The sequence below is a fragment of the Ceratotherium simum genome, chromosome 33 (genome assembly GCF_057802395.1).
Source record: "Ceratotherium simum simum isolate JZ-2026a chromosome 33, ASM5780239v1, whole genome shotgun sequence".
Taxonomy (NCBI): domain Eukaryota; kingdom Metazoa; phylum Chordata; class Mammalia; order Perissodactyla; family Rhinocerotidae; genus Ceratotherium; species Ceratotherium simum.
The window spans coordinates 11,874,323-11,901,992 of NC_141932.1; the positions used below are offsets into that span (position 1 = coordinate 11,874,323).

Sequence of the window (27,670 nt, forward strand, 5' to 3'; positions counted from 1 at the left end):
CGGCCCAGGGCCACGCCCCCTCGCGGCCTCAGGCTGTCTGGCGCCCAGCGGCCCGGGCTCCACCCCCTACCCTCGGGCGCTGCGCGCGCATCCTCCGCTCCCCCGCCCGCCTCCTGCGCGAGGCCAGGACCCGGGCGCTGTCCATCCTTCCGCCTGCGGCCTGACGTCTGGCCTCCCCGCAGAGGGGGGCCGATCCGTGCCCAAGGCCTGGCCTGCTCGTTTCTCCTGTCTCACAGCCTCAGTTTCCCCATCTGTCGACTAGACTCTGCGCAGGGCGGGCACCCCTGTGGGGCGCCAGGCACGCTGCTTGGAATGGGGCGATTGCTTCACTTCCACCCTAAAAAACCTGCCTTTCAGTACCCAGCCCATCCTTCCAAGCGACACCCCTTTCTCCTTCGACCAGGGACCAGGACTGACCATCCCGCTCACCTCGCAGCCCCCACTGGGCCTGGCGCAGGGCAAGGAGGAACTGGGAGAACTCCACGGCCATCTGTACTCTCAACTCACCGTGGCTTCTCACCTTCCACACCTGGCACGTGCCCTTCCCTCAACTTGGGGGCCCAGTCCCCTGGTTCTCAGGGTTTAGGTCCAGCTAGAACGTGGCCTCCCTGGTGAGGGTTGCCTGACTTCCTCCTCCGGCTCCCACACTGCCCCGTGCTACCCCCACAAAAGCCCCTACATGACATTCTAGCTGTCCCCGTGCATCCCCCCACTGCCAGCCCTGACTGGTACCCACCTTTATCTTGTTGGCTGTTTCCAGTGCCTAAAATCGTGTTTGGTTCATAGCAAATGCTCCCTCCACTTGTTGGATGGATGATGTGTGCATCCCCAGAACGGCCAGCACAGCGCCCACCCAGCCCACAAGTGGCTTCAGCAAGTGTTTGTTGACTGACCGAAAGCTCCACCCCCTCATTCACTTGAATCCTCCTGGACCTTCAGGAGTGGGCTCCAACTCACCTCTTCCCGGGAGGTGACCCCGAGGCTGTCAGGGCCTCTCCTGGGCCCTCACAGTGCCTGGTCACACCACCCAGGGCCGATACAGCCTGTATCTGACCCCCACCAGCCCAGCACCCGGGAGGCCTCTGGTCCCGTGTGCTGAATCAGGTCCACGGGCCACGTCGATGAAGACGCTGGCAGCCCATTCTCTTTCCATCTCAGACTCACTCTGCCTCAGGGCAACTTTCTATTCATATTTTATTTTCCTGTTTTTGTGGGTTTTTTAGTTTTTATTAAATAAAAGGAGGGAGAGGGGGGCCTGCGGTCTCAGGCTGTGGGGGAGAGCCACGGGCCCTCCCCTTCCTCTGGTCAAGGTGCTTTGCGCTTGAGGTGGGCTTGAGGTGGAAGCTGGGTGCGGAGTGCTTGGAGAGGTCAGAGGTCGGGCCCTGTGACCCATCCCCCTCTCCCAGGAAGACTCAGTGGCCGGGGGGAACCTCCTGGACCTCGACGGGGCTCTTCCTGAGGGCTGAGGGCTGGCGGGGCCGGGGTCTGTGCGCTAAGCCACGAGGCGGGACCCCAGGTCCGACCCTGGCCCCGTCCGGCCCCCGGAGGAGGAAGGGGCGCCAGTGTCCGTTGGTTGGAGGGTGCGGGGCTGGGGGGCGGGCTGGCCGGGCCCCTCACTCGTGGACGTCCCAGATCTCGGAGAGCAGCGGCGGCAGCTTCTTGTCCTGGAGCCGCAGGGCGAAGACCTGCTCCGAGTGCACGGAGCTCAGCGTGCGCAGGCTCACCAGCTTCATCAGCATGCGGGGGAAGCGCAGCTGGTCCTGCGGCGGGCGGCAGGGAGGTGGGCACCGGCCGGGCCTCTGCCCTGTGAGCCTCCACTCAGCCCACCGGAGGCCCTCCCTCCCCAGGCCGAGCCAGGAGAGCCAGTGCGGGGAGGGCTGGGCAGAGCATGGGGACCCCCCCACCCCGTGCTGGGCTCCCGGCTCCTGGGTGAGGGGTCAGGGGCCCGAGGACAGGCTCTGCTGAGAGGACACCAGCCAGAGCTCCAAGTGCAGCCAGGGGGCTTAGCAGAGGCAGCAAGACGCCGGCCCCAGGCTGACCCCAGGGGACCTGGACCCCTGCCCCGCCCCGGGCCTCTGGGTGGCGCCTGCTCTGCCAGGAGGGGCTGGGCTCCAGCAGGCCCGTACCTGTGGCCTCTTGATGCGCGTGTAGGAGAGCAGGGCCTCCACGTAGGGCTGCTGCAGGGCCTCCACGCGGCTCGTCTCCTGCACGTTGGGCCGGTCGGCCGAGAAGATGTTGATGGCGATGAGCAGGGCGTACTCGGCGTCATCCAGGCCCAGCCGCTGCATGGCCCGGGAGAACTCGAAGATGGGGTTGATGAACTCCACCTGCAGGCCTGCGGGGGCGGGAGGCCGGTCTGATCAACTCCCCTGGCCCGACGCCGGCCCCCACCCCTGGTCCCTGCCGTGCCCGCCGTCAGCGGGGTGAGGAAACCAACACCAATTATAGCGTTCTTCTGTTCCCTCGGTGTCCCCACTGCCTGGCACACAGTTGCTGCGCCACAACCCTTCCCTGAATGAGGGAACGAGCAAGGGGGACAAACATTCATTCAGTGTTAGAACCACACCATCACCACCTTCCCTTCTTTCCTGGCTTCCCGGGACTTCTCCTCAGGAAAAGGAAAGATTTTTAAACCTGGGCGTATCGTGTCACCCCCTGCGGTGGCTTCCAAGAGTGACTCATTCCTTCATCAGACTTTATTGGGCACCTACTGTGTGCCAGGTCCTGGGGTAGAGCCGTTGACTAGACAAAGCCCCCCTCCAGTGGAGCTTACGTTTGGGGATGGAGGAGACAGATAAGGGACAGATACAGAAGTAAACCCTCCAGCCTGTGAGACAGTGATGAGTTCTACAGATCAAGGTAATGCAGGAAAAAGTAATGGGGGCCACTGAGAATCACGTGCACACTCAGCCACGGTGGTCACTGTAGGGTGACCTTTAAACAATGACCTGAAGGAGGGGAGGGAGTGCGGTACGAGGATGCGTGAGTGTTCCGGGTAGGCGACTGCCGTCTGTTTTGCAGGGGAAGGGGCGGCTTCCTGGGCCACGTGACTTTTGGTGTCAAAAGTGGGAAGATCCTGGGCAGACCGGGAAGAGCTGGTCACCCTCGTTCTGAGCAGAGGGTGCAGCAAGAACAGAAGCTCTGAGGCGGGAGCACAGGTGGGGGGTTCAATTAAGAGGGAGGAGGCCTGTGGAGCCGGAGGAGGGTGAGCGAGGGGAGAGGGCAGGAGATGAGGGCGGAGAGGGACCAGTGCCCAGACCCTGCCGGGTCTGTGGGCCTCGGTGAGGGCTGTGGCTTTCCTCCCAGTGAGACGGGAGCCATGGAGAGTTCTGAGCCAAGAAGGGATGGGAGCTGACTCAGGTGTTATCAGGGTCCTTCTGACTGCCACGTGAACAGACACACTGGGCAGGGGTGGAGGTGGGGAGCCCAGTGAGGGACCCCTGCCATGTTCCAGGGAGAGACAATTGAGGCCTGGACTGTGGCAACCACCTCTCCAGCCCCAAATCTCTGTACTCCAGCTGTCTGGGCCTCCCTATAGTTCCTTCAAACCGTCCAGCTCTTCCCCACCTCAGGGCCTTTGCACACGCTGACCCCCCGCTACCAGAACACTCTCCCCCCACAATGTTCCCCTGCCAAGTTCATACTCAAATGGTTACTGGGACTGTTTGGGCGGTGGAAGGGCCAGGAATCAGAGAAAGGGAAGATGATGGGGTTACGAGCAGGGGTCGGGAGTAGAGAGAGGTGTCCCAGGGAGAGATGCCGGGAAAGAGCAGGACTTACTGGGAAAGCCCAGAGGCCAAGGGAGTGGGGGCTTTGCACATGCAGTTCCCCTGTGGGGAATAGTACTCCCCACCTCCCTTTCCCTAGGTGATGTCTCTCACCCCTCAGGCTTCGGCTCAACTTCACTTCCTCCAGAAGCCCACCGCCTAGGGCACATCCCCAGTCTAGCCAGTGCTCTTGGAGGGCAGGGACCAGGACTGCCCTGAACAGTTGGGTAGGTTGCGCACTTCACAACCAAGTGAGATCCAGCCTCCCTCGGCTGAGACCAGGTTTGGGAGGAGGCAGTGTCTTTTTCTCATTCCCACCCAGATGCCCTGTATGATAGCAGAAGCCTGTCTCATCCTGCACTGCGTTCCACCGTACAGACTTGGCACTCAATACATGTGCTCTTATCTTGCGTCAGGGTTGGCTCAACCCTCAGCCGGCTTTGGAGATAAAGCAACGGAGGCTCAGGCCTCAGGGATGAGCCGGCCCGAGGTCTCCCAGCCAGCAGGGGCCCCACCCCGGCCCCCGGGCCCCCAGCCGCCGGCCCCGGGCCCTACCTGCGCGGTGGAAATCATCCTTGCTGTAGGTGAAGTCCTTCAGGAAGGTGATGCAACCTGTCTCGTGGTTGTAGCGTCTGGCCGTCTCCAGCAGCATGATCTGGGGACAGCAGTGGGGGCAGGGGGCTCGAGGCGTCCCTGTGAGCCTCCAGCCACCAGTCCCTCCTCTCCTGGCCTGAACGGGGGCCCGATCTCTCCAGCATCATGCCTCGCCCCTCTGCCCCCCGTACTCTCGGCCACACCAGCCTGTGTCCTGTTGGACACTGCAGGCTCCCTCCCTCCTGCAGGTTCGGCACCCACAGCACCCTCCACTCAGGATGCTCTCCTGATGCACGAGGCACGGGGACAGAGTCTGTATCTGGTTCATTCACTCCCATATGCCCAGCACTTGGAATGGACCCTGGCATACACCAGGCACTCAATACTTGTTACCATCGTTTGGTTCAAATGTCAACTCGCTGAATAGACTTTTCGGCACATTCTCTAAAGTGCGCCCCTCCAGCCCAATCCTCAATTATTCTCAGCCTCAGCCTGTTTCCTTTTTCTCCTTGGCTCCTGGGAAGCTCTGATTACCTTGTTTAATATTTCGACATTCCCCTGGAGAGTGTCATCCCCACAAGGGTGAAGACTGGAGGAGTCTTGCTCATCACTATGTGCCTGGCATCTGGCCCGGGGCTTATCTCTGGGGTTCCTTGTGGACAGGAGGGAAGGGCCTTGCTGGGGATGGTGGGCCGGCTGTTACCTCAATGGTAGATGCCTTCAGGAGGGCGATCTGGTCCTCGCGGCCCAGCTGCAGGAAGCCAGGCACCTGCTTGGCGAAATCCACGATCTCCTGGACCGAGATGATGGCCAGCTCCGTGAAGTGGGCGAAACGCTGCTGGCGGGCGTCACGGGACTGGGGGTCCGCACCCAGGGGCCAGGGCTGGGGACGCGAGGGGCCAGGGTTACTCAGAAGACTCCTCCTACGAGCCCAAGGCCATGGGGGCACCTTGAGGAAGCCTGCACCCTAGGAGACCTTCCTGCCCTCTGGAGCCCCATGCCCCACCATGGCCTGGGCTGCAGCCCTGCCGGCTTGACCCCGCCGGGCCCCCCACCCCTGGAGGCTGCGGAAGGGCCGGTACCGTGACTTTGGGCTGGTCGGAGAAGGAGCGTTTGTTGCACTGCAGCTGGGCCGCCACCAACTGCTGGATCATCAGTTCCTGAGCGGCTGTTAGCTGGACACCCTCGCCTTCCCCGGAGCCCTGGGCGCCCCCATCAGACCCTCCAGGGGAGGCCCCAGGCCCAGAGGCTGAGCTGCCGCTGACCCCCGGCCCTTTGGGTGACGGCTGCTGCTGCTGCTGCTGCTTCCGAATCTTCTTCTTGCGGATCTGCTCCTCCGAGAGGACGCCTGCAGGGCAGACGCAGGCCTGAGCGGGGGCCCCGGGGCTGGGCAGGGGCCCGGCTGGCGGGGCTCCCTCCCGGGCACTCACACTGCTCCCTCATGCCCGCCTCCTTGCATTTGCGCAGCCGGCACTGCTGGCACTTGCGCCGCATGAAGGCGTCCATCTGGCAGGTCCCGCCACCCCGGCAGGCGTAGCGCCCAGCGGCGCCTCGGACCACGCTGCGCCGGAAGAAGCCCTTGCAGCCTTCACAGCTGAGCACGTTGTAGTGGAAGCCGGAGGCCGTGTCGCCGCACACGAGGCACAGCTCGTGGCCCAGCATCTTCGGGGCCGGGCCCTTCTTCCGCTTGCGCTCCGGCTCCTCGGCTGGGTCGGGGGTGACTGTGGTGGGCGGACAGAGGCCATGAGGGACGGAGCCACAGAGAGAAACAGCAGCCAGAGGGGCAGGCCCACGAGAGATCGGAGGATGGAGAGGGAACCGGGGAGACGGCGATTCAGAGCAAAGGTGTATATGTCAGCGGACCCCAAAGAACAAAGCAAAACAAGAGATGTCAAAGAGGAAGGGAAGAAAAGAAACCAACAAGCTGGGGCCTCCCATCCCCACTTCCGATCTTTCTGCCTTCCTAGAGCCCTTCCCGAGCCCCCATCCCAACTCTCAGCCCCGTCCCTGGGCCCCGTCTCACCCACACTGCAGGCCGACCCGGCCCCATCAGCGCCTGGGACATCAGGGTCCCGACCCCCAGGCCACGGCTCAGGACCCTCGTCCTTTACAGCGGGTGAAGAGGAGGGGGCGCTGGGCTGAGGGGGGCCATGTCCTGGGAGAGGGAGGCACAGTGAGTTTCTCCTGACAAGTGTGGGGTTGGGGGGTGCTGGGTGGGGAAGGGGGTCACTCACCAGGCAAGGGCGAGTCCTGGGAACTCGTGGTAGGGGTGGACATGGTGGGGTCACGGAGCAGCCTGCAGAATACAGGGGGACTCAGAGCCTTGTGGGGCCAGGGAGGGTCAGGTGAGGCCAGCCGCAGGTTCTGATGGGGGCACCTCTCTTTCTTCCGTCTCTCCGACTCCTCCCCTATCACCCTACAGACGCCACCCCCGGCCCCTGCCAGCCTACAAACCCTCCCCTCCAATTCTAACAGCGCCGACCCCCTTCTGCTTGACCTCAAGCCCCGCCCCCTCTAGGCCCCGCCCCTTCTGGCCCCGCCCACTCCAGATCCCGCCCACCTGCTCTTTGCAACTACTGCCCCTTCTGCTTCAATCGTGCTGCACCCTCACTTTCTCCTTCCCATTCAGTTTCACCCCATCTCTTACTCAGACTCCGCCCACCTCTGTCGAGGAAGCACCCCCTCTCCCATTCTGACCCCACCTCCTCCTATTACGCTCCGCCCCGTCTTTTCTAGGCCCCGCCCCATCCCTTCCCGGGTCCACCCTCACTCCTCCCATAAGGCGCCGCCCCATCATTCTGCACCCCCCCATCCGTACCTCTCCCTCCAGGCCCCGCCCCACCTCCTCCCATCAAGCTCCGCCCCCACACCTCGCTCCAGGTCCCGCCCCTCTCCGAGCACCAGTGGGGGGCGGGGCTCATGGCTGCGCGCGAGGGTCTCGTGGGCGTCCTCTCGCGGGGTCTCCTACTCCCGTTGCCCTGGAAACAGCCGGAGGCGGCGCGAGCTATGGAGGGGAGGGGGCGGCGGGAGAGAAGGGGGCTGAGCAGAGCAGCGCGGGGAACGCCGGGAAGCCCCGGGCCCGGGCTCCTCCCGCGTCGCCCCACACTCAAGCGTACCTGCCTCCGTCCCCTTGCTCTGCCTCTCTTCCTCCTTCTCTGTGTCCCCTGGCACGCCGCCGCTGCTCGAGTCCCCTCAAAAGTAACTTCGCCACTTCTTCCGGCAACCCCACCGTGCGTCACTTCCGGAAAAGGGCGGGGAGTCAGAATGGACGGACTTCCGGTCCGCGTAGGACTAGCTAAATCGGCTGCCCCGCACGGAAGTCGTATACCCACGGGGGGCTGGGAGAAGAGTTCCGGGTCCGTCAATCAAACCCTGGGCGAGAGTGGGCGTGGCCAGTCCCAAACCTTCCCGCCGCGCGCTGTGTGGCTTTAACTCATCCTGTGCCTTTCTGGGCTCGCAGCCAAGGATTTACTCGGCATGCTTGTCCCCTAGCTCTAGCTCATTTTCGCGCATGGCTGATTTAAATCATGTTTGTCTTTTTTTGGTTGTTAGAAGTTTTTTGATTTTGGAGGTGCTCTGCTTGTTGGTTTTAAATACGTTAATTTACAAACCTCGACCCAGAAAAAAATATATTTAAAAAATAACTTCATGATAGGAAGAATAAAAAAAGAAAAAAAAAAAAGCGTAGCTTCCCCTGCCAGAAAGATAAAAATGATAGCTTTTAAAGAAAACTCAGAATACTTGAACAGGTAGAAGATGGACATTTTTCCAAAGTCTTTCCCCCGTGGTAATCAGATCTATATCGAGCATACACGCATTTTTTTCCAAAAGAGGAATGTGTGATCTATGGTCTTTTGTAGCTTGTTTTGTCGGTTCCGGCACGGCCTTGGAAGCTGTGGAATTTTCCAAGGATGTTACCAGTAAAACGAGTGGTTTCCATGGGCGTCTGGGGCTGGCTGAACTGGTGTGTCTGCCACTTCCTCGCCGTGTAATGTTGAGCCAAGCTATTTACCCTCCCTGCACCTCGGTTTCTTATCTGACATTGGGAACAAGAGTTTATTGCATTGTTATTATGATTAAATGAGCTAAAAAGCATGGACAGGACTCAAATAGCGAGCCCAGGGTGTGGGAGCTAGGTTTATTTTTGTGGATGTTAAAGTTGTTTTTAACTTTTCACTATTAGAAGAGTGCAGTAGGCTGAAGATGAATTACAACAGTTTGGGGCAAATCACATCACTCCTAGTCTCGGTTGACCTACCTGTAAAATGAGGGAAATTATTTGTTTTTCTTTTGAAGGGTGTGAGGATTCAGGAAAGGCGGTGCCTAGTATATCTAAACGGACCGATCAGTGCAATTTTGTTATTTGAAACTAACTGCAGACCAGTGTTCTCGTTTGTAATGGATCCAATATCCCCTGATTTTTTTTGTAACAGCTTTATTGAGATTTAAGTCACATACTCAAACAATTCACCAATTTAAAGAGTACAATTCAATGGTTTTAGTATATTCACAGAATTGTTGCAACCATCACCACGATGAATTTTAGAACATTTTTGTCACCCCCCCAAAGGAAACCCCATACCCACTAACAGTCACCCCCACTGCCCGCATCCCCCAAGCCCTAGGCAACCATTAATCTACTTTCTGTGTCTATGGATTTGTCTATTGTGGACATTTCCTATAAACGGAATCTTAGAATATACATCCTTTCGTGTCTGGCTTCTTTCGCTTAGCATAATGCTTTTGAGGTTCATCTCCGTTGGAGCAAATATCAATACTTCATTTCTCTTTATGGCTGAATATTATTCCATTGTATGGATACACCACATTTTATCATTCATTAGTTGATGGAGATTTGGGTTGTTTCTATTGGTTATAGTCCTGCTATGAACATTCCTGTGCAAATTTTTGTGTAGACATATGTTTCCAATCCTCTTGGGTATATACCTAGGAGTGAGATTTCTGAGTTATATAATAACTCCATGTTTAACCCTTTGAGGAACTGCCAGACTCTATGCACCATTTTACTTTCCCACCAGCAGTGTGCGAAGATGTGAATTTCTTGACATCAGGACCAATATTTGTTATTATGTCTTTTTTATTACAGCCATCCTAGTGGGTATGAAGTCATGTTTCACTGTGGTTTTAATTTGCACTTCCCTGACGGCTAATTCTGTTTCTTTTTATCACAAATAATTTGTAATGTGGAATTCTGCCTTTACTCTTCTGAAGTGAAATGCAGAGATAATATAGCTCAACTGTGACCACAACAACAACAAAATATCATTCTATTTCAACAAATGCAATGCAAAAGATGAATGAATGGAAGCTAAAGTGATACGCACTTCAACATAAGTACACAGGAGAAACGACATGGCAGCCAGATCTTACTTCCAAATACAGAATTGCTCTTTGTGTCTAGCTGTCTGACAGACAAGTGCTGTATCAACTCAGATGCCTCAGGCAGCATTGCTGTGGGTGATGCGATTTTTCCAAAACTGTGGCCAAGTCTTAATAAAATCATCAATAAGACCAACTATAATCTTTCCTTGGTATATACATGAGATGCACCCCAAGAAAATTCAGGGTATATTAAAGTCACGCCAGAAATTACATTGGCAAGTATATGTGAAAGAGAGTAGGCTGAAAGTCAGACAATTAGGCAACAACTTTTTGATGGAATGTCTAGCAGGACATTTAAGCTTTCCATGTGCCTAACTCCCCAACCCCTGCCCAGTAAATGACAACAGCTACCCCAGTTATTGTGGAAATAAAATAGCCCCTTGGCCCAAATAAAACTTCCAGAGGTAATGTGTGTGAGAGAGGGAGCCGTATGGACACTTGAGGGAAAGTGTGTTCCAGCCAGATAGAACAATCAATGCAAAGGCCCTGAGGTAGGAATTTTGGCATATTCAAAAAGCAGCAAGCAGACCAAGGTGGCTGGAGCTTAATGAGGTGGGGAGGAAGAGGTAATATCCTAGAGGGAGCACAGTCCCATCATGAGGCCTTGTGGGCCAGATGAGTCCAGTACTGGCTGAGCATTCACAAAAAACGGTCTCTTGACCTGGGCGACACAAGTGGACTACATTTCCCAGCTGCCCTTGCAGCTAAGTGTGACCACGTGACTGAGTTCTGGCCAATAGAATGCAAGCAAAAGTGATAGGTGCAGTGAGTGAAAGCCGAGGTCTCTGAGCTGACTCCAAGGTGTCTAGAGCCTGAAGATGCAGATTCAAATCCCCGCGGAGTACACCTGGCCTGTACCACCTTCCCACCCATCCCCTCTGCCCCCACCTCAGTTTCCCGCCTCTGTAAAATGTGAATGATAATTCCTCTCTTAATCATCCAGGTTGCTGGATGAATAAATAAAATGGTGAGTTGAAAAATCTGGCAATCCTTTACCCAATCACAGCCCAAGGCCTCCCGTAGGATTGTGCTGGGCCAGGCTGGAGACCCTGAAAGGGGTCAGGCCTGAGCCTTACCTGGAGGGCCTCCTGGTTTGGTGGTGGAGGTCAACCTGGGCACAAACCACTATGTGAAAAATTAGGGGGTGATCCTGGTCCCATTTGCTGTGTTAAGAAGACATCTCTTAGCTACTGTCAACTTAAAAAGCAAATTTGCCTGTTATTTCATCTCAAAATGAGTTTATTGGGGCATAGCCAAAGGAATTGCAATTCAGGAGGTGCATGCTATGGCAAACTATAGGCAAATCCAGAAAACAAAGGAGGGGAGCTGCTTTTATAGAGAAAAAGGGGGAGTAGGGAGGGGCTGTTCTAAAGGAAAGTCCATTGGGGGAAAGTAACAGTTTGGGGCAGCTATGGCTTCTCATTGGCTGAGCTGCAGCATTTCTCATTGGCTGAGCTGTGGCGTTTCTCATTGGCTGAGCTGCAGCATTTCTCATTGGCTGAGCTGTGGTGTTTCTCATTGGCTGAGCTGCAGCATTTCTCATTGGCTGAGCTGTGGCATTTCTCATTGGCTGAGCTGCAGCCTTTCTCATTGGCTGGGCTGTTGCCAGGTGGGGAGAGAAATCTTCCTTCAGTAGTAGAGTAGTTTTATTTCCTGTCAGAGACGCAAGCTCTGTCTCCTGGTGTAATTGATGGTGTGTGATGGGGGTGAGAGCTCCCCCTACAGGCCTTCCCAACTCCTAAATTATTTAGTTAAGGTTTCTTTTATTAATGTCCGCACTACCTCCGGCGGGAGGCAGTCAGGGGGAAGCATCTGCTCCTTTCACTGCGGAGTCTACATTCCAGGCAGTGGGAACCACAAGGGCAAAAGCAAGGAGCTTTGAAAGAGACTGATGTGTTCCAGGATTCAGCTCAAGAAACTGGGGAGGTAAAATTTTAAAATTAAATATTAAAAAAAAAAGCTACCTTGGGGAAGGTGCTTAATAAATCCTTGTTGGATCACAGTAATTTAAGTCAAATTAAGAGACTAGTTCTTCCTGATGAGTGGATCAGGAAGATGTGGTGTATATATACAATGGAATACTACTCGGCCATGAAAAAAAGACAAAATAGTCCCATTTGCAACAACATGGAAGGACCTGGAGGGTACTATGCTAAGCGAAATAAGCCAGAAAGAGAAAGACAAACACCACATGATTTCACTCATATGTGAAAGATAAACCAACACACAGACAGAGAGAACTGTTTGGTGGTTACCAGGGGCAAGGGGGGTGGGGGTGGGCATGCATTTATATGGTGACTCACAAACAATGATGCACAACAAAAATTTCACAATAAAGAAAAAAAGAGACTAGTTCTTCATAATTACAAGAAAGCGCATCAGATGTTATTACCAATGTGAAAACGTGGTGTGTAGAGTCAGCCATGTTTACAGTGTGTATACTAATTTTTCAAGACGTTCAGAAAATTTATGTTGAAATGTATGTGAAGAAACAAATGAAACTATTATCACAACTCATGTAAAATAGACTGATCAGAAAATATTTTCTCCTCGTCCTGAATAGAGAATAATCACAAGGCTTTGCATTTTAGCTGTTAGGAGTATGGCTCATAGCCTTTTCAATAAATCGTGAACCAGGACTCAGAAACAGAAACTGATGTGGGGAGTGGGGAAAGAGCTGGTGTTGGCTTGGAACATTGGCCCACAGCACCACCGTGTGGCCATTTACGAATTTGCAGGCAAGATCTGTCAGAAACCACTTATTAACCGAGTGAGCATTGGGACTGGATGATGCGGAACCCGGGTGGGGAGATTCTGAGGGGTCAAGACTGAGTATTCCAGCCTCTGAGACAGAGGACGGGCAGATGTGGTGCGAGTTATTGTAGAGAAAGTGACTCTGCAGCTGCTGTGTCAGGGAAGTCCCCCAGAGCAACAGGTGCTCAAAGTGGGTTGTTAAAAGTATTTCTTATTTGCTAGATGCCAGGCACTGTGCTAGGTTCTGGGGACACAGTGGTTAATGAAACAGACCAAGATCCCTGCCCTCATGGAGTTAGATTCTAACGGGGAAACGAGCGTTAAAGGTAATAAGTAAATTAACAGTATAGACAATATCATTGATTCTGAGATGCACATGGCTGACAACCGATGACATCTTAGAGTTAATGAAATGTTACATGATGAAATGACATCTTAGAGTTAATGAAAGGTGTTGAGTGCTATGAAAAACGCATAGATCAGGGAAAAGGAGATTGGAAATTCTGGGGGAGGAAGGTTGCTGTGTACAATAGGGTGGTCCGGGTGGACTTCACTAAGAAGGTGACATTTAAGCAAAGATTTAAAAGAGGAGAGGGAGTGAGTAAGCTTTTCTGGAGGGAAAACACTTGGGCAGAACAGCTCGTGCAAAGGCCCTGAGGCAGGAGCATATCTCAGTTGTCCGAGGAGCAGCAAGAAGGCCAATGTGGCTAGATGGAGTGAGTGTAAGGGAAGAGATGCTATCAGAGAGGGAATGGGGCCAAATCATATAGGGCCTTTCAATTCTGTAATGCCATTGATTCTACCCTTTGTCTCTGTTTCCCTCACCTCCTCTCGTGTCCTCTCTTCCTTCCTTAGACAGCACAGATTCTATGGTCAACCACCATAATTGTGTCCTTGCACACACAACGTTAGCTCCTTTGCTCTTTCTCCCTCAATCATATTTGCCCATAAAACCTCAACCCGGGTTAAAATGAACCCTCGGCCTTCTCTGTGCCTGCTCTCACCCTGCTGAGCTCGTGAATGGACACACTTCAGACGTGTGAGTGCAAAGTTTGGACACTCAGAACCAATGTGCAAGGCTTCTGCAGTTTTCTTCTCTGTTCTCTAAGAAATCGTCTTATCTTCTCTTTCTAAACCTCCAGCGCCTCCCCCGCCTTTATTCTCACTTATTATTTTGCTGAAAAAAATAGAAACAATCACATGGAAACTCCCCTATGCTTACCCCAGGGGACACTAGCTCACCTGCAGAGGTACATGTACACTGCTGCCCCTCCTGTGACCATGTTCAGACAATCTGTAAAGGCCAACCCCTCGGGCCGGCCCTGTGGCTTAGCGGTTAAGTGCGTGCGCTCCGCTGCTGGCGGCCCGGGTTCGGATCCCGGGTGTGCACCAACGCACCGCTTCTCCAGCCATGCTGAGGCCGCGTCCCACATACAGCAACTAGAAGGATGTGCAACTATGACATACAACTATCTACTGGGGCTTTGGGGGAAAAAAAAAAAAAAAAAAAAAAAAAAGGCCAACCCCTCCACTCAGGCACTGAATCCCTTCTCCTTTCCCTACTCGAAAATTTCCCTCTTGCAATGTTTCCTTCTCTCTCTTGCATCATTATTTGTACAAGCCTTGAGCCTTTGTTCCTTTAGGATTCCCCTTCACCGAATGTTCACATTCCTCATGGTGCTGCTGAGGATGTTCCTGAAACTTGGGGGTCTTTACCCACCTCTCTCCCCCTTTGTAACTCTGTCCTGGAAGATCCCTTTCCTCCAGTGCCCACCTAAGGGACTTTCCTGCTACAGCGTCCTAAAGGAAACCCAACTTTAAGAGCTGGGGCCTCAACCTTCTTGAAAGCAGATCCTCCAGGCTTAGTGAAGCCTGCAGATGATGGCAGCCTCAGCTGACATATGGCTGTTAACCCCTTGAGTCAGAACTCTGTGGCCAAGCTGCCTTCAAATTTCTAACCCAAAGAGACCGTGAAAGAGAATAAATGATTATTTCTGTTGTAAACCACTCAGTTTTGGGGTGGTTTGTTACACAGCATTAGTTACCTAGGACACCCTCCCATGTCTGCTTTTCTCTAGGTCTTTCCAATCTTTGTAAACAGAAATAGCATTTACATAGTTGTAATAATGTAAACGTTTGTTTGTTTTTCTGGCATGCATCTCTATATTTCTGTTTTAAAATTTTTCTGGCGTAAAACTTACCTAAAGTAAAATGCAAAATCTTAAATGTACAGCTTGATGAATTTTTACTGATGTTTATGCCCATGTAGCCACCACTCAGACTGAGGTATAGAATAGCTCCAGCACCCCAAAGGCTGCCCTGTGCTGCCTCCCCATCAACACCCTTCCTGAAGGATCACCACTATCCAATTTCTAAAACTATAGATTCGTTTTGTCTGTTCTTGAACGTAATATGAATAGAATCATACAGTGTTTTAGTCTGTTTGGGCTCTATAACAAAATACCATAGACCGAGTGGCTTATAAATAATAGAAATTTACTTCTCACAGTTCTGGAGGCTGGGAAGTCCAAGATCAAGGTGTTGGCTGATTAGGTGTCTGGTGAGAGCCTGCGTCCTGGTTAATAGACGAAAATTATCACTTCATTCCTTCTTATTGCTAAGTAGTCATCCATTGAATAAATACACACCACAGTGTGTCTGTTCTTACGCTGATGGACACACAGGGTTCTAGTTTGGGGCTGTCACGAATAATGCTGCTATAAACATCTTATGTGTGTCTTTTTTTTTTTTTTCCTCCCCAAATCCCCAGTGCATGGTTGTATATCCTAGTTGTAAGTTCTTCTAGTTCTTCTATGTGCGCTGCCTCCACAGCATGGTGACTGACAGACGGGTGGAGTGGTTCCGTGACTGGGAAACGAACCTGGGCCGCTGAAGTGGAGAACACCGAACTTTAACCACTAGGCCATCAGGGCTGGGTCTTATGTGTGTCTTTTGGTGACACAAGTACTCATTTCTCTTGGGCATACCCAGGAGCAGAATTGCTTGGTCAAGGAGTATGCATAAAAGTTCAGCTTTAGTAGACACTGCCAGGCATTTTTTTCAAAATGATTATACTATTTTGTATTCCCACCTGCAATGTATGAGAGTTCCAGTCGCTCCACAGTCTCACCAGCACTTGTCATTGTCAGGTTTTTTTTGTGTGTGTGTGTGAGGAAGACTTGGCCCTGAGCTAACATCTGCAAATCCTCCTCTTTCTGCTGAGGAAGACTAGCCCTGGGCTAACATCCGCGCCCATCTTCCTCCACTTTATATGGGACGCCACCACAGCATGGCTCGCCAAGCAGTGCGTCGGTGCACGCCCGGGATCCGAACCTGCGAACCCCGGGCTGCCGCAGCGGAACAGTGCACGTAGCCGCTTGTGCCACCGGGCCGGCCCCCATTGTCAGTTTTTTAATGTTAGCCATTCTGCTGAGAGTATAGTGGTACCGCACTGTGATTTTTTTTTTTTTTTGCTGAGGAAGATTGGCCCTGAGCTAACATCCACTGCCAATCTTCCTCTTTTTGTATGTGAGCCACCACCACAGCATGGCCACTGACAGACGAGTGGTGTGGTTCTGTGCCCCCGGAACTGAACCCGGGCCACCGAAGTGGAATGTGCCGAACTTAACCAGTAGGCCACTGGGGCTGGCCCATGCATTATGATTTTAATATGCATTTTCCTGATGAAAAATGATAATAAATGCTGAGTATTGATCTAACCAAAATTAGTACATAACTATGCTCAAGAGGAAAGAGGATAGTGTGTGTAAGCAGCATGGGCAGAGGGAGCAAAGAGCTACGTCTTTACTTTTCATAGTGGGAGGGCAGAGGAGAATGCTTAGAATTGACGAATCAAGAAGATTTTATTTTAAAAGAGTCTCAAAGTGTTTCATCTCTGTGTGTGGTTATGTATGTTTGTATGTCTGTACAAGAAGATAAAAGAAATTCCTGAAGGAAGAAATACAAATAGCAAAAAAAGAGATAGAAAAATTTTCAACTGCATTAACAATTAGGGAAATTAACATTTCAACAACAATGAAAAAGCCTTTTTTTTAAAACTCGTTGGATGACATGTAGCAGTTGTGAGGCTGTGGGGAAATTGGGATTTTATTGCCCCTGCTTGGAAGGGTACATCATTACAAGCTCTTTGGGGGGGTATTAAACAATATGTTTCAAAATCTACAACTTACATCGGGTCATTGTTGGAGCAATTGTAGTTCTAGAAATTGACACACAGATATTATGGAACAAATACGCAGAAAAATACATATACAGGGGCCGGCCCGGTGGCGCAAGCTGTTAAGTGTGCGCTCTGCTGCGGCGGCCCAGGGTTCGCCAATTCAGAACCCCGGGCGCGCACTGACGCACAGCTTGTCAAGCCATGCTGTGGTGGCGTCCCATATACAGTGGAGGAAGATGGGCACGGGTGTTAGCCCAGGGCCAGTCTTCCTCAGCAAATAGAGGAGGATTGGCAGATGTTAGCTCAGGGCAGATCTTCCTCACACACAAAAAAAAGAAAAATACATATACAGGTGGTTACTGCAACGTTGTTTATAATATTGAAAAGAGGGAACAATTTACCTAGGAGGTAAGTTTTAGAAATAGTGTTACATTTATAGTCTGGAATACTATGTAGCTGTTTAAAGAATGAAGTAGGCTGAAGTATAAGGGATGAAGGATACTGATGCCTGCAACTTAGTTGGAAACCAAGAAAATGAGCTGGATTGAAGAATGGACAGAGATGGACTGAGGAACTTTGCTACTATTGACATTTGGGGCCAGATAATTCTTGTTGTTGTATGGGGCTGTGGTGTGCGTTATAAGATGCTTAGCAACTTCCTTGGCCTCTACCCACTAGAGGCCAGTAGCATCCCTACCAACTGTGACAACAAAAATCTCTGCAGACAACGCCAAATGTCCCCTGGAGGGGAAAGAGCTCCTTAGCTGGGATAAAGAAATGGAGAGATGGATAGAAATGTGATAAAGCAGATATAGAAAATTTTGTGTGTGTGTGAGGAAGATCAGCCCTGAGCTAACATCCATGCCAATCCTCCTCTTTTTGCTGAAGAAGACTGGCCCTGGGCTAACATCCGTGCCAATCTTCCTCCACTTTATATGAGACACCGCCACAGCATGGCCTGACAAACGGTGCATCGGTGTGCACCCGGGATCCGAACTCCGGCTGCCAGCAGCAGAGCACGCGCACTTAACCACTACACCACGCGGACGGCCCCAGATATAGCAAAATGGTAACAGTAGAATCTAAGTGCTGGGTATGTGAGTGTTCACTGTAAAATTCTTTCAATTTTGCTGTATGTTTGAAATTTTCTGCAATTAAATGTTTGAGACAAAAAGAATGAGGTCAATCTATATGCTCTGACTTTTAAAAACATGCAAATACATAATATTGAGTGATAAAAATTGGACAAAAAAGAATAATTCATGTGATTCATTTTATGTGACATTCAAGAACAGGTGAAACTAACCTGTGGTCATAGAAGTCAGGGTATTAGTTAGCTTTGGGGGACACTGACCAGGAGACAGTGAGAAAGAACCTTCTGGAAACCTGGAAACGTTCTACATCTTGATCTGTGTGGTGGTTACTGGGGCATAAACATATGTAGAAATCCATCAAGTTGATAATGTAAATGCTCAAGTGCTGAGGGGTGAAGAATATGATATCTGCAACTTATTTGAAATATATATAATAAAAAGCAATGGTTTGCTGGATGGCTAGAGGGATGGACAGCTGGATAGACAAGTAATGACGAAAATTTAGCAAAACGTGTTAACTATGGAATCTAGGTGGTGAGTAATGGGGGTTCACTATATAATTCTTTCAACTTTGCTATATGCTTAAAAAATCTTCATAATAATATGTCAGGGAAAATAAATAAAGCCACAGTGCTGAACACTTAAGATTTGTGCATTTTACTATAGGTATGTTACGTCCAATTTTTTTCAAGTCCAAGATATATGGTTAAGTGCAAAAAAAAAGTCACCGATCAATAAGTAAAGTCTGTCTTTATTCACTTTTAAAATTGTGCAGGCTGGGCCGGCCCCGTGGCTTAGCGGTTAAGTGCACGCTCTCCGCTGCTGGCGGCCCGGGTTCGGATCCCGGGCGCGCACCGACGCACCGCTTCTCTGGCCATGCTGAGGTCGCGTCCCACATACAGCAACTAGAACGATGTGCAACTATGACATACAACTATCTACCGGGGCTTTGGGGGAAAAATAAATAAATAAATAAAATTTAAAAAAACTGTGCAGGCTGATATTGATATGTCAGTCTAAGCTAGAAAACCAAAAAGATCGAACAGAGTTTCTCAGACATGCTTGTGCCCCGTGATCAGTTGGTTTGTTTAAAACTGCAGATTCTTGGACTCCCTCTCAGGCCTTTGGAATCAGAATCTCTGAGGGTGGTGCCCAGGAACCTGCATTTTAACTAAGTTTTCTGATGCTCCTTAATGTTTGAGAAGCTTAATTAGGGAAAGGGGGGGCAGGCGAGAGACAGAGAGACACTGTGAGTTATTGTTATGCTTTTTCGATGGTGGCGGGGCTACGGGCGATTTTTACGGGTGTGTGTGTTTCAGTATTTTCCAAATAAAACAATGAGAGTTGGGGCCCTGACACTCGGGCAGCCCCACTTAATATGGGGTGGAGGGCCTCCAGTCTGGCCCTCTCTCCCTTCCCCTAGACCCTCCACAAAGACCCCGCCCATCCCTTCGTTTGCCCAAGGAAACCCTTGTGGTTAATGAGTCTCAGAAAAGTGAAGTGAAAGTTATAAGTAAAAGCGAGACTGGCTAAAGGATTGGGGGCGGGGGAGCAGAAGACCCCCACCACCACCACCAAAGTTGGGAGGGAGGTACCCAGTGACACAGGATAATACTTCTGGCGACCCTACAAAAATAATCTGCTCATCCCTCCAAAAACACCACCCTCTTCCCCCCGCGTCACCCACCCAGAGACTTCATGTCCTGGTCACTTCTGAAACCTGGCAGTGGGCGGAGTCTCCGGGGAAAGAAAACAGAGCCGTAGGACGCCTGGGTCCACAGCTGGGTCCCCAGAGATGTCTCCGTCGTCGCTGCTGCTACTGCTGCTGGCCGTGGAGCCCGCCAGGGCCACCCTGATCCGGTACTGGGGACCCCCACCACCCCCAAACCTGGGACAGACTCTCCCCCTCTTTCCCTTCAATTCTGGGGCTCCCCAGTTCAGTGACTCCCAAACCTGGCACCCCAGGATCCATGGCTCCTATCTCTTGGGTTCCCAGATCTCCAAAGGGGACTCTCACTCTGACATCCCCGAAGACCCCAGATCCTGCACCCCTGAGACCCTTGATTGGGGACCCCTCCCCCTCCTCTCCAGACATGATTTTGGGAGGACCCTGTGGATTCCACCCTGATCTCTGATGATCTGGTACTGGAGTCTCCATACATTTGACTCCCACCTCCCCCCAGCAGATCTTGAAGACCCACCAAGTCTGTGACATTTAAATGGAAATTCCCCCAGACTTGCAACTTCCAAACTGTTTAGGTCTCAAGAAGTCCAGTTCTGGGGACCTCAGTGACCTTTCTCCCTCCTCCCCCACGACTTCTGGCACCTCCCCCCATCGCTCCCTTCCCTCCTCTCTTCTCTCCACCACCCCCGGAACTCTTGATAGGGGGAAGAGAGTACCTTCCAGGAAACGTTTCCGCCACTTCACATTCTTAAGCCTCTCAAAGACTGAGTCACAGAGGTGACAAAGATGTGAGGGAGGGGGCAGGCCTGCACCGAGTGACTGCAGCAGGTACAAAAATATGACTGCACATGATGTTTGCTAACTGCTTTTTGAACCTAACAGGTGACGGCCATTTTCCAAGTCAATGCAAAGAGCAGTGATTCTCTGAGTGTTGTCTCAGGACCAACAGCGTTGGCATGACCCTGGAACTTGTTAGAGATGCAAATTCTCGGGCTCCATCCCAGACCTACTCAATCAGAAACTAAGAGTTCTGAATTTTAACTAGCCCTCTAGTTCGGGGTTGGTAAACACGCAGCCTGCCACCTGTTTTTGCAAATAAGGTTTAATGGAACCCAGCCACGGAAACTCGTTGATGTGTTGTCTATGGCTGCTTTGGTGTATATTGACAAAATTATTTAGTTGCAACAGAGACGGGTGGCCCGCAAAGCCTTTACAAAAAACGTTGCCCATCACCCCTGCTCTAGGTGATCTGCTTTATGATAAGGTTTGAGAACCACTGGCCTAGACAGCTACTTCCCCCTTTTTGTGGTTGAATGGGTTCCATTCTACGTCTGTTCTATAGCAGAGCAGAGTCATACCCAGTGTTGGCCACCGGGTGGTCTCCAGTTTTCAAAATCAGACCCATCCTCATAAACTCATCTTTGTACCCTTGTCCAGTGATCTCCTGCAGAAGAGATTCCTAGAACTGAAATTGAGTTGGGTTAAAAGGTGTGTACAGCTTTAAGGCCCATATTACCAAACCACCCTCCAGAAAGTTTGTACCATTTTATACCCTCCAGCCAACAGTGAGTATTCTTAGTTCTCTGCCAATCTCCAGGGCGAAAAAGGTTTCTCGTTCTTTTCGTTTGTATCTCTTTGATGACTATTGGGGTTGAACCTCCTTCCATGTGTTTAGAGGCTGTTTGTGCTTCTTTTGAAAATTACCTGTGGACGTTCTTTGCCCATTTTCCTACTGAATGTCAAGAACGGTGAAGTTAGCTCGCTGCTGTTTCATGGCTGCTGGTAAAACACACAAGACTCCCAGGTCAGAGACAAAGGACACTTTATTACTCCCAGCAATAGGAGTAGCCAGAGTATCAACATTTGTGTGTTTTCTGAGCCCCAGTTCCCACAGGGTAAAATAAAGAGGGCAGTGAGGTGCATTATAGGAGAAGAATCCTAAGCTTAGGGAAGCTTGAATCTTTTATAATGGATCATATACCTGCCTGCTGTTTGCTCCAGAGAGATACACTGTCTCTCTTGCAAGGCTGTTCACTAAACAAAATCCTTAAAAAGACAGTGCGGACAAAGGCAGTCAGCACCTCTGCAGAAATACAAGAGACTCATGGAGAACTGTCTCTCAACACTGGGTTGTTTATCTTATTCTTATTTATTTTTAGAAGCTCTTTGCATATCAGAGATATTAACTCTTTGAGACATACAACTTGTAATTATTTCTCCTAGATTTTTTTGTCTCTTAACTTTATTTACAGCTTTGTGTGTTGGATGGAGGGGGTACACAGAAGTTTATAATTTTAGAGTCAACCTCACGGGTATTCCCCCCATGATATCTCATCTTGGTATCAGGCTTAGAGAAGACTTCCTCTTCCCAGAGTTATTTAAATATTTTACTTCCTTCTAGTGCTCTTATAATTTTATATTGCACATGAAGTCTTTGATATATCTGGAGTATATTTTAGTGTAAAGAATGAAATTAGGATTTGGTGCTTACATTCTTTCCCCCAGTGGTGGGGGAAATAGTCTCCATGAAGTGAGTTGAATTCATGAAGACTGAATGAATCATGAATTGAAGCATGCAAGAATTTTTGTCAAGGCTAGTTTTATGTTAGGGTCTTTGGAAAACTTTGTGAATGTCCATTCCCCGGGGATGGCTTATTTTACATTATTTGAAATGTCTCTTACTGAAAGGTTGTAGGGAAGGTCTGTTTGGGTTGGTTTGCTCTTGTAGAGTCTTTGGGGGAAATGTGTCATCATGGTTTGGTAGGGTTTCCTGGAAGGTTGTTAGTGTAGGGTTTCTCGTAATGACTGTTCTTGTAGAGCCGTGGAGATGTTTACATTGTCATTATATCTTATTTGGGAAAGTCCATTATAGAGGGTCGCCAGGAAGACCTAGCCTAAGATACTAACTATTGGTATCCTCCTCTCCCACAGGGTCCCTCTTCGCCGAATCTATACTGGACCCAGGACCCTGAACCCACTGAGGGGATGGGGGAAGCCAGCAAAGCCCCTCAGGTTGGGGGCCCCATCCCCTGGGGACAAGTCCGTCTTTGTGCCTCTCTCTGACTACATGAACGTGAGTCACAGCCCCTCACAGCCCCACCCTGCTGCCCTCGTCAAGCTCTTCATTCACACTCTCTCCTGTTTTGCCATCAGGCCCAGTATTACGGGGAAATTGGGCTGGGGACGCCCCCACAAAACTTCTCTGTTGTCTTCGACACTGGCTCCTCCAATCTCTGGGTCCCGTCCGTGAGATGCCACTTCTTCAGTCTGCCCTGCTGTGAGCTTTCATGGGGGAGGCTAAGGCTGAGTGGGGGTGAAGGGGAAGGTGGGGCTGGGCTTGGCTTCCCCAGGGTTTCCGAGGACCGTTCTCTTGTAACACACCCTCACAGGTGAGAAGGTCAGAGGGGCAGGAGGCACTGGGGAGACTCCCCTCCCCCAGTGACACCCCCCTGACCTTCTGACCTAGGGTTACACCGTCGCTTCAACCCCAAAGCCTCCAGCTCCTTCCGGCCCAATGGGACCAAGTTTGCTATTCAATATGGAACCGGGCGGCTAGACGGCATCCTGAGTGAGGACAAGCTGACTGTGCGTGACCTCTGACTCCAGAAGGGCTTGAGGCTGGGCGAAGCCCAATGTCTAAGATTGTCTGGCTTAGGGAGGGGCTTGAGGAGGCGGGGCTTCCTGGGTAAAGGGGGCGGGGCCCCAATAAGGGGTGGGGCTTCCTGGGTAAAAGGGGTGGAGCTTCCCAATGAGGGGCAGGGCTTCCTGGGGAAAAGGGGTGGAGCTTCTCAATGAGGGGCAGGGCTTCCTGGGTAAAAGGGGTGGAGCTTCCCAATGAGGGGCAGGGGTTCCTGGCTAAAGGGGCGTGGCTGGGCAGGTTGGGGCGGGGCTTCCCAAGCAGGGTCTTGCGTTCTCAAGTGAGGAGGCAAGGCTTCCTAGGCAGCTGGAGCTGTCTCCAGAGGTCCCCAGACCTGGGATTCATGCCTTGTTTTGGGAGATCTCAGGGATATGTGGGTAATGTCCTCCCAGAAGTAACCTGCCCCATTTGAATCTACCCCTAGATTGGGGGCATCACGGGCGCATCAGTGGTTTTCGGGGAAGCTCTGTGGGAGCCCAGCCTGACCTTCACTATTGCCCGCTTCGATGGGATATTGGGCCTCGGTTTTCCCACTTTGGCCGTGGATGGAGTTCGGCCCCCGCTGGATATACTGGTGGACCAGGGGCTGCTGGATAAGCCTGTCTTCTCCTTCTACCTCAACAGGTAACGGGGAGGGACCACCTTCCTATGAGTCCTAGCCCCAAGAAGGAAGTTCTGTCCTCCTTTGGGAAGTCCCTTAACCAATACAGGAAGTCCCGCCCTCCATTCAGGAAGTCACTGGGCTACTCTCCACTTAGGAAGTCATCCACCCAACAGAGGAAGTTGTATCCTCCACTCAGGAAGACACCTTCCCAATACAAGAAACACCTGAACTCTACTCAGAAGTCCCACTCACTGAGCAACACCTTAAGACCTACTAAAGAAACTCACCATCATTTTAAATGCTCCATGTTTCAAATTCAAACCGGGAAATTCCATGCTCTACCCAATCAAATCCCGATCTTAGGAACGCCCCTCTTCACTGTAAAGAAAGGCCAAGTTCCATCTGAGAACACATACCAGAAGTCAGGAATTGCCAATTTTAATCTAAGAAGCCCCACCTACCTTTTAGGAAGCTCAACCTTATGCTCTGAAAGTCCCACCCACCATCCAGAAGTCCCCACCTTCCTTTCTGGAGGCCCTTCCCCCAAACGCAGAAAATCCTATGCCCCTTCAGTCACCCTGATGTCCAATTTACTCAGGAAGCCCCACCCACCTCTTAGTAGATCCTGCCCTCCCGCCTCCAAGAAGTCCCTGCCCCTCTTCCCATCACTTTCAGCCAACTCAGGAATGTCAGCCTCTGAACTGTGAGACATGCAATTTAGAAAGTCTCATCATCCACCCAGGAAGCTACCCCACTCCTACACAATCACACCTTCCAGAGCCAATTCAGAAACCCCAATGCGCCACTGAAATTTCCCTCCAAAAGTTCTACCTTCCACAGCCCACTTCAGGAAGCCCCCAAGACCCTAAAGTCCTAACCTCCACAAAGAAATGCCCCATTTCTCTCCACTTCTTGCCTTGCTTCCAGTCCAGCATCTAGGTCTGCATCCCACTACCCCACCTAGAACCCAGAACCGCCCCACCGGCAGGAAGCCCCTTCCCCGGCCACTCCTGCCGCTGGCGGGGGAAACACTGACAGCACTCTGCCTCTGCAGAGACCTTGAAATGGCTGATGGAGGAGAGCTGGTCCTGGGTGGCTCGGACCCAGCACACTACATCCCACCCCTCACCTTTGTGCCAGTCACGATCCCTGCCTACTGGCAGATCCACATGGAGCGGTGAGGGACCCAGCATCCTGGGTCTGGGAGTGGGCCACAGCTTAATCTCCCGTGTCCTGGGGAGGAGGGGCTGGGGGCCTGGACTCCTGGGCTTGGGGGAGAGGGGGTTGGGGGATGGACTCCTATGTCTGAGGGAGGAGGGGCTGGGAACCTGGATTCCTGGGCCTGGGGGAGGAGGGGCTGGGGGCCTTGACTCATAGGATGCTGGCTCTAATGACTGCTCCCTCTGCCTCACAGTGTGAAGGTGGGCACAGGGCTGACTCTTTGTGCCCAGGGGTGTGCTGCCATTCTGGACACGGGCACGTCTCTCATCACGGGACCCACTGAGGAGATCCGGGCCCTGCATGTAGCCATTGGGGGAATCCCTCTGCTAGCAGGGGAGGTGAGGACATGGTGTCTGGTGGATGTGGGCTGGAGAAGTTGATGGCAGTTTCATGATGGACATTGGACAGGACACTGAGGCCTGAGGGTGGGAATCAGATGGCTAGGAGGTATTCTAGGACAGAAGGCACTGAACCTTGTGAGTGACAGGCTGGAGGGACGGGGGAGGAAGCAAGGACACCTCCCAAGCGTCTACTGAGTGACTCCATGGATGGGAGGAGATAATGCAGGTTTATTCAGGATTGGTTGGGAGTGAGAAGACTAGGGGGCCTGGGGACATCAGGGGGTGGTGTGGACGCAGCTCGGGAATCATACTCAGGGGCCATCAGCCCTTAGACAGTAATCAGAGCCACAGAGGTGGGGAGCCCTCCCTGGGCGAGAGAAGAGGTCCCAGGAGCAGCCTCAGGGAACACCACACGGAGTGAAAGGAGACAGGACACTGTAGGCTCACAGAAGCTGCAGGAAGAGTGTTCCAAGCACGGAGCGGGGCACGGTGACCACCCACTTCCACCCCAGGAGGGCCTGCAGATTCTGAGCAGGAGCAGGGTCCTTCCAGGTCCGAATTTCTGTGACTCTATCACTGCGCTCTTGGGCGCTTCTGGGAGGGTGGAGGAAACTCAGTTCCTGAGGCTCCAAATCCAACCCCCAGGGTGCAGGCTTGTAATGAGCCAAGGGAACCAGGTGGATCCGAGTGGTTATGGGCGTGGGTCACCTGGGTGGGAATCTGGCTCTGCTGTTTACTAGCTGTGTTGTCCTGGACAAGTCACTTCACATTCCTCTGCCTCGGTTTTCTTATCTCTAAAATAGGGTTACTAATACTCACCTCTTAGGTATGTTGTGAGGACTGAATCAAGTAATCCACTCAAGGCGCTTAGAACAATGCTTTGATGCCTGTCTGTTGTGGCTGTGAGCATTTCTCCTTTCAAGAGAGTTATACACTCTCTGATTCAACCTTGTTTTCGCCATTCTTTACCTCCCCAACAAGGGAATTACGATTGGTTTTTAAGGAAGATAAACTTCTTGGTAGGTATTAATAATAGCCTAATATTGTGTTATTAATAACTTCTTAATAACCTAATGTTGTTATTAATAATAGCTTAATTACTTGGTACTTGGGAGGGGGGGGATTTGAGGCAGACTGGAGAGTACATGCCCTGTCAATCTAAAAAGGGCAGCTCTCAGCTACTCGGCTCCAGCCAAGTATTGCCATGGAGGGAAAGCCAGATCGTCTCGTTTGTTGGAGAAACGTGAAGATATTATTTGAAAGCTCCCGGTTTGTAAATAATAATAGCACTGACTATGTGTCAAGCATTCTTCCAAGCGAACTCATTTATTTCTCACGCAACATCCCTATGAGATAAGCATTATCATCATCTACATCTTCCTATTGGAAACTGAGGCACAGCAAGGTTAAGTAACTTGCCTAAGATTGCACAGCAGCAGACTCCACGGGATACAACCTGTACCAGCATGGTGTACAGTTGGTGACTAATTTTTAAAACATTTTAGGCACAGTCTAAGACAAAGTAAATACACCTGTGGGCCCAGTGTGGCCCGTGGGCCACCAGTTTTGGAGGAAAACAGGGTTTGGTCGAATAAGAGCCTAGACGAAGTGACAATTACATAGGGGTGAGGGAAGAGCCCATAAGGCTAGAGAAGGCAGCAGACCCTGACCACACAAGGCCCTGAATACCTAGCTGCCCAATATGGACATGACCCTTCCGGGAGCCACGGAAGGGACTGAGCAGAGCAGGACTCCCTCACCTCCTCTTGTTCCTCTTCTCCCTCAGTACCTCATCCAGTGCTCCCAAATCCCAACGCTCCCTCCAGTCTCCTTCCTCCTTGGGGGAGTCTGGTTTAACCTCACGGCCCAGGACTACGTCATCCAGGTAGGTGGCCGTCTTAATGACGTCAGAGTGATGCAATACGATGGAGCTTGAGGGGGTGGAGCTGGGAGTGAGACCTCACTAGGATCAAGCAGGGGCCACAGAAACGTTTCTAGTGCCCGGGGTGATGGGCGGGGCGAAGCTCTGGCCCCCAGGGAAGAGGCGGGCCCGGTGGGCGTGGCACCCCATGCGTGGCTCATATTGTCGCCTTGCAGATTGCTCGGGGTGGCGTCCGCCTCTGCTTGTCCGGCTTCCAGGCCCTGGATGTGCCTCCGCCCGCAGGGCCCCTCTGGATCCTCGGCGATGTCTTCTTGGGCAGCTACGTGGCCGTCTTCGACCGTGGGGACATGAAAGGCGCTGCCCGAGTGGGGCTGGCGCGCGCTCGTCCTCGCGGAGCGTGACGTCGAGGGGGTGGGCCCGCGCAGGCGCAGTTCTCCGGTTGACGCCCTGGTTAGGCGCATGCGCAACGGGTCGTAGCAGAGGGCCCACGACTCAGTAAAAAGCCATTA

At 51.8% G+C, this 27,670-nt stretch overlaps 2 protein-coding genes across 6 annotated transcripts; one reads left to right on the top strand and one right to left on the bottom strand.

Moving 5' to 3' along the window:
- Positions 1-1,177: 1,177 nt before the first annotated feature.
- Positions 1,178-7,626, bottom strand: NR1H2 (nuclear receptor subfamily 1 group H member 2). 4 transcript variants are annotated; one of them, XM_087421319.1, is made up of 10 exons: positions 7,478-7,626; positions 7,232-7,365; positions 6,596-6,657; positions 6,385-6,516; positions 5,792-6,082; positions 5,444-5,709; positions 5,065-5,244; positions 4,323-4,422; positions 2,127-2,335; positions 1,178-1,685 (listed from the first exon to the last, which is right to left on the bottom strand). In XM_087421319.1, exons 3-10 carry the CDS (start codon positions 6,636-6,638, stop codon positions 1,614-1,616), a joined length of 1,293 nt encoding a protein of 430 aa, XP_087277445.1. In that variant the 5' UTR covers positions 6,639-6,657; positions 7,232-7,365; positions 7,478-7,626; the 3' UTR covers positions 1,178-1,613. The 4 variants fall into 4 exon arrangements, with proteins under 4 accessions (XP_087277445.1, XP_004440367.1, XP_087277446.1 ...); XM_004440310.3 differs by having other exon boundaries at positions 1,178-1,760; XM_087421320.1 differs by lacking the exon at positions 6,385-6,516 and having other exon boundaries at positions 1,178-1,760.
- An 11,835-nt stretch (positions 7,627-19,461) lies between these two features.
- On the top strand, positions 19,462-27,657 carry NAPSA (napsin A aspartic peptidase). 2 transcript variants are annotated; one of them, XM_014795279.2, is made up of 9 exons: positions 19,462-19,652; positions 22,408-22,549; positions 22,630-22,753; positions 22,943-23,061; positions 23,538-23,737; positions 24,772-24,894; positions 25,132-25,276; positions 27,066-27,164; positions 27,377-27,657. In XM_014795279.2, the coding sequence occupies exons 1-9, from the start codon at positions 19,588-19,590 to the stop codon at positions 27,560-27,562; spliced, it is 1,203 nt and encodes a 400-aa protein (XP_014650765.1). In that variant the 5' UTR covers positions 19,462-19,587; the 3' UTR covers positions 27,563-27,657. The 2 variants fall into 2 exon arrangements, with proteins under 2 accessions (XP_014650765.1, XP_087277448.1); XM_087421322.1 differs by lacking the exon at positions 19,462-19,652 and adding an exon at positions 20,185-20,304.
- Positions 27,658-27,670: the final 13 nt, after the last annotated feature.

Excerpts from the sequence above, each read along its gene's own strand:
- NR1H2 (XM_004440310.3), bottom strand. The coding sequence starts at position 6,638 with ATGTCCACCCCTACCACGAGTTCCCAGGACTCGCCCTTGCCTG. Across the intron at positions 6,517-6,595 it reads CCAGGACTCGCCCTTGCCTG|GACATGGCCCCCCTCAGCCC; the intron begins GTGAGTGACCCC and ends TCCCTCTCCCAG. Across the intron at positions 4,423-5,064 it reads TGAAGGCATCTACCATTGAG|ATCATGCTGCTGGAGACGGC; the intron begins GTAACAGCCGGC and ends TGCTGTCCCCAG.
- NAPSA (XM_014795279.2), top strand. The coding sequence starts at position 19,588 with ATGTCTCCGTCGTCGCTGCTGCTACTGCTGCTGGCCGTGGAGCCCGCC. Across the intron at positions 22,550-22,629 it reads CTCTCTCTGACTACATGAAC|GCCCAGTATTACGGGGAAAT; the intron begins GTGAGTCACAGC and ends TTTTGCCATCAG. Across the intron at positions 23,738-24,771 it reads TTCTCCTTCTACCTCAACAG|AGACCTTGAAATGGCTGATG; the intron begins GTAACGGGGAGG and ends CTGCCTCTGCAG.